Genomic DNA, 8,137 nt, shown 5'->3' with positions numbered 1-8,137 from the left:
TTTAACGGGAATGACTCGTAAAAACAACTATCGTTGCCCAACTACGCGATGGTAAATAAGGTGCAGTTATTTAATAAAACTTACAAAACGACTTCTTTAAATTAAATACTTCATCACCCGCGTATAATATGTAACAAGACCTCATTTGTGTTCAGTACCGCCATCTTGCGGGAGTCAAAACTTGGCGAACTGGACATCAACATACACGGCATGGAGAAATACAATGTATGGGACGTGGTTGCCGATGTTAAAGCGATACGTTGGTGTAATGGGAGGTAGGGTTAGTATATCAGTAGATAAGTGGTTAGGGTATGGTTGACGTTAAAATGCGTCACTGGGTTCGAGGCTTGACGCCGCCGCTTTTATGGGTGTATAAGGCCTTGGACAAGACACTTAACCAACCCAGTGGTCATTAGTGTGTTATATGTACGGTTGACGTTAAAATGCGTCACTGGGTTCGAGGCTTGACGCCGCCACTTCCACTGTTGGTGTATGTGGCCTTAGGCAAGGATTGCTCCAACCCAACGAAATGTCTAAATGGTGAGAATTTGGAATTACGTGTCGTGTCGTGTCCAGGGACAATTAAATCCACGATTTCCCGATTGTTAGTTAAACTAGTATTTTAAATGTTTATTCAACAGTTGGTGACGTCACATGGGATTGTACGTCACTAGGCGAGGTCACGTGCTCCCTCCAGTCATGCGTGAAGGATTTGTTCGATTGCGACTTCTGCTACTGTCAAGTGTCAACCACAGGTGATTATTATGTTTATAACCTCTTAATATGGGAGTGGCAACCATGGATAAGTCAATCAAGTTCCACTTATGAGGATATAAATGACCAAACCAACCAAAAGTCATGTCTGCTTATCCACACACTGCAAAAGCTTCAGGAACTCGACTGTGGGCATGGGAGTGGCAACCATTGATAATTCACTCAAGTTTCCACCCACGAGGTCATAAGTCACTAAATGTTTTTAAAGAGTAACACATATATAGTAGGTTGGGGTAGAATGGTTTATATATTTTCATTCTCTTTTATCGTCCCATTTGGTAGTAAACAAAGAATATTCATTTTAGATGGCTCACAAGCACTGATGCAAATGTGGAAACGAGACAACGACTTTTGGGCCCAAGGAATCCAACCAGTGTGGAATGACGTATTCAATCGTTACGTCATGATGACGTCATAGTATTGGTTTTGAGATTTAAAGCTTTGCACAAATAAATCATGGAAAAATATTGGTATATTTTAAAATTTAAATGAATGTAATTTTTTTAAGCACGTATGAAACTTTGTGAGGGACTGTTTTTTGATTATTGTTTGCGAGAAACGAGATATTTATTGCACGTTAGTGTTTATATGTCGCGCCTGTCAATCAAATGACGTCACAAAAGAGTGGGCGGAGCGTCTCGTTGGTTCATATACGAGGTTTCGACACTCAATTTTCGCCGGGCGTTGTGGCGTGCGCCTGTAATCCAGTTACTTGGAGGCTTGGGTTGGAGGACGGCGTGAGATTGGGAGCCCTGTGGCGCTCTGCCCTATGTCGATCGGGCGTCCGCGCTAAGCTCGGCGTCAATATGGACATCCCGGGGGAGCTTGGGGTGGCCAGGTTGTCTAAGGAGGAACGAACCGGGCGAGGCCCGAAAGGGAGCAGCCAAAAGTTCCCACGTTGATCAGTAGCGGGATAGCGCCTGTGAATAGGCGGAGTGTCACAGCCCAGTCAATATCGCAGGACCCGATCCTTTTTTTCATATTTACTACCTCTAAACCGTGTTCGAATCCCACCTAAGGTAGTCATTTTTTCAACGCTCGTAACATTAATAGCACGAACATTCCTTCTATTTATCTTAGCCATATTAATTAAACAACGAAGAAAAAGAAATTAGCTACAAAACGACAGTCGTTAAAACACTCTTCTTAAAAACGAGTCGTGATGATACGGTTATATAGTAGAGTGGGGGAAGATGGGACACCTTTAGCACATAATATATAAATATCCTGATCGTGTTTCAAACAATTAACAACGATCTATAGGAGCCGTGCGGATACATTTTTATAATTTTTTAAATTAATATTGTTTACTACCAAATGTGGAACGAGAAAAAAGAATGAAAAGGTGTCCTATCTTCCCCCACTCTACTATATAATCTTGTAAATATTTTTATATACCACCAAACGGACGATAAATGAGAATGAAAACATGTATCATCTTACCCCACCCTACTATATAAGTAAATAAAATTTATACAATACCTCGTGTATATGTTTCGCAAGACAACGTAAACTATTGTATCGCGTGAGTTACACAAAACATCTAATGTTACGTCACACAAAAAGCATGTGTGCCTTGTGACGCAACAGTCAGCATTGTTTTGCTCGTCCTATGGCGAAACAACCATGCGTACGGGATATGGTGAAATCTTTGTGTTTATAAAACACAGGTACAATTGAACGAATGTAACTTGTTTATCCTCGCATGGCGGGGCAACGACAGTCGTTATAACACGGGTGTTCTGTTTCATACACCTCGTGCTCGCTTACGAGTTACAACGTATGTAACTTTATGGAAGAATTTGTTTTGTTTATCTGCATTATATCTGTATATGTGTTATATGACCACAGACAGACAGGGTGAACTAAGGGACATGCGGTGAAACTACTTGATTATGACATACAGATGTAATGTAGGTTCCTCGATCCGGTTGATTGACGTGGTCCCTTTAACAGCATGTCAAGCGTCATTGGCGATCTTAGTTTCACATCGATTGAGGTTTAGGCAATGCTTTAGGTCAGTGTGTTTCACTGATTGCGGGGCGCCTTTCGTTTTTTTTCGGTTACTGCGTTTAAGTGAATGCTGTTTCTTACTGGAGTCGCAATCTTCTAGATAACAATTGAGCGTCAGGCAATATTTTCAGTGATTGAAAGCGCGTTTCTTTATTGAAAACTGACGAACTTATATTTGAACGTTATGAGCCCTTGCAGTCAAGTTACTTTTTTTAAATTATATTTTTTTATAGTTTTAAATTACACTGTTTTAATGTTCAATGCGATATACTTTACATAGTGCCATACGAATACAAGTTGGAGAGGTTTGTAGTCTGTCAGTGTGTCTTACAACATAGCTCCTATGCTGCGCCATACTTACAAACCAGCAATTCAATTATTTATCGCGTTTGAGCCTTATTTTAAACGTTTTTAATCAATGCATCTATACTAGGTGCTTTATATATGGCTACGCATAGCCTACTGAGTACACAGGGCAGGAATACGTAACAGGCTTAGAAATTACGGACATATTGAACAATTTTGTGCACTGAGCAGACCACATTGGCAACGCTAGTATTATATACGTAGACTTGTAGACTATATATATATATAATAGGGTGGGAAAAGATGGGACACCTTTGGCACATAATATCCAAATATCCTTATCGTGTTTTAAACAATTAACAACGGTCTATGAGAGTCATGGGCATATAGTTTTATAATTCTGTAAACGTTTCTTGTTTACTACTACATTGGACGAGAAATAGAGTTAAAAGGTGTCCCAACTCACCCAATCCATATATATATATATATATATATATATATATAAGAACTATAGGCGTACTAACCACATCACCCGTCACTATAGGGTTGCCCATTCAATATTTCTCGTATGAACGGCTTTGATTGAAACCACAACGTATATATTGCCACAGTGGCAGTGAATAGAACTGGCTTTGTTAGCAATTCACGTCCAATGATCAACTTATTTGCAGTGGATTTAATTCAGAAGTTAGTTTGACTCTTTATAACTGCCGCTTATTTTCCCAGAAGTTAATTTTTGACCAAGGTCTCACCAAACTGGATTTAGCAACCAAACTATAGCAGTTAGAACAAAACATGGTTTAGAAAGTTTGTGAAGTGTGGTCGTCAATTCAAATTAAAAGAGTTAGTTTGAAGCAAGCTAAAGTGACGGAAATGACGTGGCCTTTTTAATTTTAATTGAAAGAATGTAATTATAAAGTTTAGAGGTAAAACGCGACGTGTTAGATCAATTCCTATTATAAATGAATTCATATACAAGTAGGATGGAAAAGATGAGACACCTTTTCATTCTATCTCCTCGTCCCGTTTGGTAGTAAAGAAAGAACATTTCAAGAATTATAAAACCGTATCCTCACGTCACCCATAGACAGTTGTTAATCGTTTAAAACACGATCAGGATATTTGAATATTATGTGCTAAAGGTGTCCCGTCTTTCCCACTCTACCATATGTATATTTATGCTACGATTTGACAAGTAATTTTACATTAGCGTGTTTAACGACTGTTGTTTTGTTGCTTTTGTAACCAGAAAGCTAAAACTGAAACCGAAAAACATCTTTTCGTGTTTGCGGAAATGTTGTTCCCGATAAAGGTCACGCATGACTTGAGCCCTCTGTGATTTTAAAGTGGGCTCAGGTTCAAGTCACTATAGAATATGCGGTTAATGTCATGGGGCCTGGAGTAAAGTAGCCCAACCCTTTAGCGTGGCCCGCCAGCGATTCGAGTCTTGTGTATTAAAGTGCTCACTTAAGGGACTTCAAAAGAAATAATTTGTGTGTTTTTTTAGGCGAGACCGTTCTAAAACGGGTGAAAACTATTTTAAGATGTTTTCGTTTGGTAAGCATAATAGTAAGCGTAAACTACGCTGCATTTTGGGTTTTAGGGATAAAGTTTTGCAACGAAAATTGGTGGATTTGCTAGACGTACACGCGATTTCGACTTATCACTTGTGTATAATTTTTAGGATCTTTTTTCAGGCACCTTTTTAGTAGAGCGTATAATATTCAGTTGCATAATGCTCAAGATAAATATGATTCAAGTCCTGGTGTTGACGATTTTCTTCGCTAGCGCAGAGTGAGACAATTATAACTAAAGTAAAATATAGACTCTCGTTATATAAAGTAGGGTGGGGAAGATGGGACACTCTATTTTATCGTCGCATTTGGTGGTAAACAAAGAACATTCAAAGAATTATAAAATCGTATCCTCACGACTCCCATAGACCGTTGTTAATTGTTAAAACACGATCAGGGCATTTGGATATTACGTGTTAAAGGTGTCTCATCTTACCCCACAGTACTACTATAGACGCCACAAACTAATGTGTCTCCTGCAAAGTTGTTGTCGTTAAATAGCGCTGTAGCACAGACGCTCGCCTCCAGACTAGATGTATACCATTGTGGGCGTATGTGTCCTTAGGCAAGACACTGAACGGCAATTGCTCCAACCCTGGTTCACTAATGACTTGTCCAAATTGTCAGCTATACAGAAAGACAATCATTCAAAAAAGTTACATACGTGGTAACTCGTAAGCGGAAAACGAGGTGTATTAAACATAACACCTTTGTTATAACTACTGTCGTTATCCTACTATGTTACAATAAATAAATCAGTTACATCTATTCAAAACTGGTTTTTGTCCCTTTTCCAGTGACCCCATCTCCCGATCTGTATTGGTCAATGGACAATGTTGTGAATAAAGACTTAAGACCAGACATTGGGGACCAAGCTCTATGGAGTGGCGACCTTAACACTTTAACGGGCACACGTAAGTTTGTTGCTACTTTAATTTGGAATTTTAATTATTTTTTTTCTAGTCCCCGCCATATTTCTGTGCTGTTCGTAAAACAACCTTGATTTGGGGATTCCCAATTTAAAAATTGCGCGCTTTTTTAAAATATATTGCATAAACGTCATAAAAGCTACTGTACGAGTTTCGAAAGCGTTTTTGTTCGTTTGTTTAAAAAATAGTGCATCTTTATTTATACACTGATATACGGACGTAGCTTTTCTAACAACGAGTATGTTGCGTAGTTGCATTTTGGTTAAAAATCCACGAAGGTCCGCATCTTTTACGTGGTAACTCGTAAACAAAACACTCTTGTTATAACGACTGTTGTTGCCCCGCCATGTTAGGATAGATAATTTACATACGTGGCAACTTGTAAGCGGGCACGAGGTGTATAAAACAAAACACCCGTGTTTTAACGACTGTCATTGCCTTGCACTCAAGGATTAATAAGTTACATTTAATCATTCGTGTCCTTAAACTTAATGTTACCTCAATACACAACAAAGTTATAAATACACTCGTTTACTTTTCAAATGGACCGTTTAACCATGTATAACACTCAGTTACAATTACATATTTAATCTGTTCTACACGTAACTAACACCTTACAATAATTTAACCCATTGAATTTTAATTAACAATTAATTAATTACAGCTGTGGTTCCTGGTTACGATGGAAATGCATTAAGGATTGACAAAAGTTCCGTCAGAATTGGGACGAGTTCACCAACACTGGCTCGTAATTGTATGTTTGAACCCCAGTCATGTAATGGAGGTAATTATGTTGTTTGTATTACGCACACTCTTATTTGTATTATAAGTTTAGCTTGATAATAATTAAACCTAAAAGGCTTGTTTGTCTGCTAGGGGTAGAGATCACGCTTATTTCCTTCCAATTAAATGCAAATATGTTTTTAACTGTGAGCTTGTTTTAACAACTGTTGTTTTGTTGCAATATCCTGTCTTTTCGTTTAAATATTTCTAAATCTGTGCTACCGTAATCGAAGAGACAAATAAAGTTATTAATATATATGCTTAGAGTTTGGGCTGGCTATATTTGTAGGCAATTTACTTAAATAAAAAAACAAACAGTGCAAATACATAATACAGTGTTTATTTAATAGGTTGCACTTTCTCTTTTGGAAAACTGATTTGCTTTGGTATTATAGTCCAATTGTATCTAGTTTAAAAGCCATTAGTTATAATTTAATTATAACTTGAACATATGAACTTACTTTGAATGAATGTAACTTTCCCCTGGTGGTTGGATAACGACAGTTGTTATAACACAGGGGTTATGTTTCATACACCTTGTGTCCACTTACAAGTTACCACATGTGTAACTTTGTGGGTGATACTTTAATTAGTAACTTTTCGGGACTCGGCAAAATAGAATTTCTTTAACATAACTTAGTAACCTTTTACCCAACCCTAGGTGCCAGCATATCCAACTGGTTATATGTTCGTGAATGGCCTTCAACATTCTTATTCGGTTCAACTTTCACAACCAATGTTTTCCCACTGACTGGACCTGGGTTCGCGATGTACCCGCACTCTAATAGAGTTGAATATGTTGCACACGTTGTATTTGCTAATCGTGAGTTTTAACTCTGACCTAAACCCCACGTCCCATGGCGTACCTCACTGTAGAACCTCACCCATATAGAATAGAATGTGCATATACAATGTTGGGGTAATGGTCCAACTCTGGTCTAAATCCCACGTCCCATGGCGTACCTCACTGTAGGACCTCACCCATATAGAATAGAATGTGCATATACAATGTTGGGGTAATGGTCCAACTCTGGTCTAAATCCCAGGTCCCATGGCATGCCTCACTGTAGAACCTCACCCATATAGAATAGAATATGCATATACAATGTTGGGGTAATGGCCAACTCTGGTCTAAATCCCAGGTCCCACGACATGCCTCACTGTAGGACCTCACCCATATAGAATAGAATGTGCATATACAGTGTTGGAGTAATGGCCAACTCTAATCTAAATCCCAGGTCCCATGGTGTGCCTCACTGTAGAACCTCACCCATACAGAATAGATTAGTGTGTATCAGTATGTATATATAGTCTGTAAAATATGGCTCCTCTATTGTTAATACTTCAAACTTTATTGTTATGTACATATCTATGTATCATACCTCGCATGCCACAATCCAAGTGCAAATTAAATTGTTAAAAAGAGAAAAAAGTGACAAAAATGAATTTGCAAAACCCAAACTCTCACCCTTTGTTTATAAATAATTATTCTAAGTTTCTAACACACTCCATACCTGCAGAGACAAGATACATAGCTTCAATATCTCGTGACTTGATCCCACTTAACACATGGACACACGTAGCAATGACATGGTCACCTAAAAACGGTGTTAAAGTAAGTGAACTGCAAAGTGTGGTGTAAAAGTAACTTATAAAACTTTACTTTTGTTGGGTCAAATGACGGAATGTAAGATATTTTAGTTTAGCAGCCAACTCTTGTTATTAATACTTCGTTACTTCCCTCAAGTAGTTTTCACC

At 38.2% G+C, this 8,137-nt stretch overlaps 2 protein-coding genes across 7 annotated transcripts in view; both read left to right on the top strand.

The window, feature by feature from the left end:
- LOC100182264 (sortilin-related receptor-like) overlaps window positions 1-1,246 on the top strand; it is an 8,899-nt gene extending 7,653 nt beyond the window's left edge. For all 3 annotated transcript variants that reach the window (XM_026837851.1, XM_026837852.1, XM_018815046.2), the window contains 3 exons: window positions 156-275; window positions 642-755; window positions 1,080-1,246. In XM_026837851.1, coding sequence (XP_026693652.1) covers window positions 156-275; window positions 642-755; window positions 1,080-1,192 — 347 coding nt within the window. In that variant the 3' untranslated portion in view covers window positions 1,193-1,246. The remainder of the gene's footprint in view (window positions 1-155; window positions 276-641; window positions 756-1,079) is intronic.
- Window positions 1,247-4,754: 3,508 nt separating this feature from the next.
- The window catches only part of LOC100185399, a 7,850-nt gene continuing 4,467 nt past the window's right edge, over window positions 4,755-8,137 (top strand). For 3 of the 4 annotated variants that reach the window (XM_026837849.1, XM_018815047.2, XM_002124980.5), the window contains exons 1-5: window positions 4,755-4,883; window positions 5,462-5,581; window positions 6,261-6,380; window positions 7,041-7,202; window positions 7,900-7,994. In XM_026837849.1, coding sequence (XP_026693650.1) covers window positions 4,829-4,883; window positions 5,462-5,581; window positions 6,261-6,380; window positions 7,041-7,202; window positions 7,900-7,994 — 552 coding nt within the window. In that variant the 5' untranslated portion in view covers window positions 4,755-4,828. Of the gene's footprint in view, window positions 4,887-5,461; window positions 5,582-6,260; window positions 6,381-7,040; window positions 7,203-7,899; window positions 7,995-8,137 lie in introns of all 4 variants that reach the window. The other variant, XM_026837848.1, reaches the window with a different exon arrangement.

The sequence above is a fragment of the Ciona intestinalis genome, unplaced genomic scaffold (assembly GCF_000224145.3).
Source record: "Ciona intestinalis unplaced genomic scaffold, KH HT000025.2, whole genome shotgun sequence".
NCBI lineage: Eukaryota > Metazoa > Chordata > Ascidiacea > Phlebobranchia > Cionidae > Ciona > Ciona intestinalis.
The sequence above is the reverse complement of the archived record's forward strand: the minus strand, read 5'-3'. Positions and strand labels throughout refer to the sequence as shown.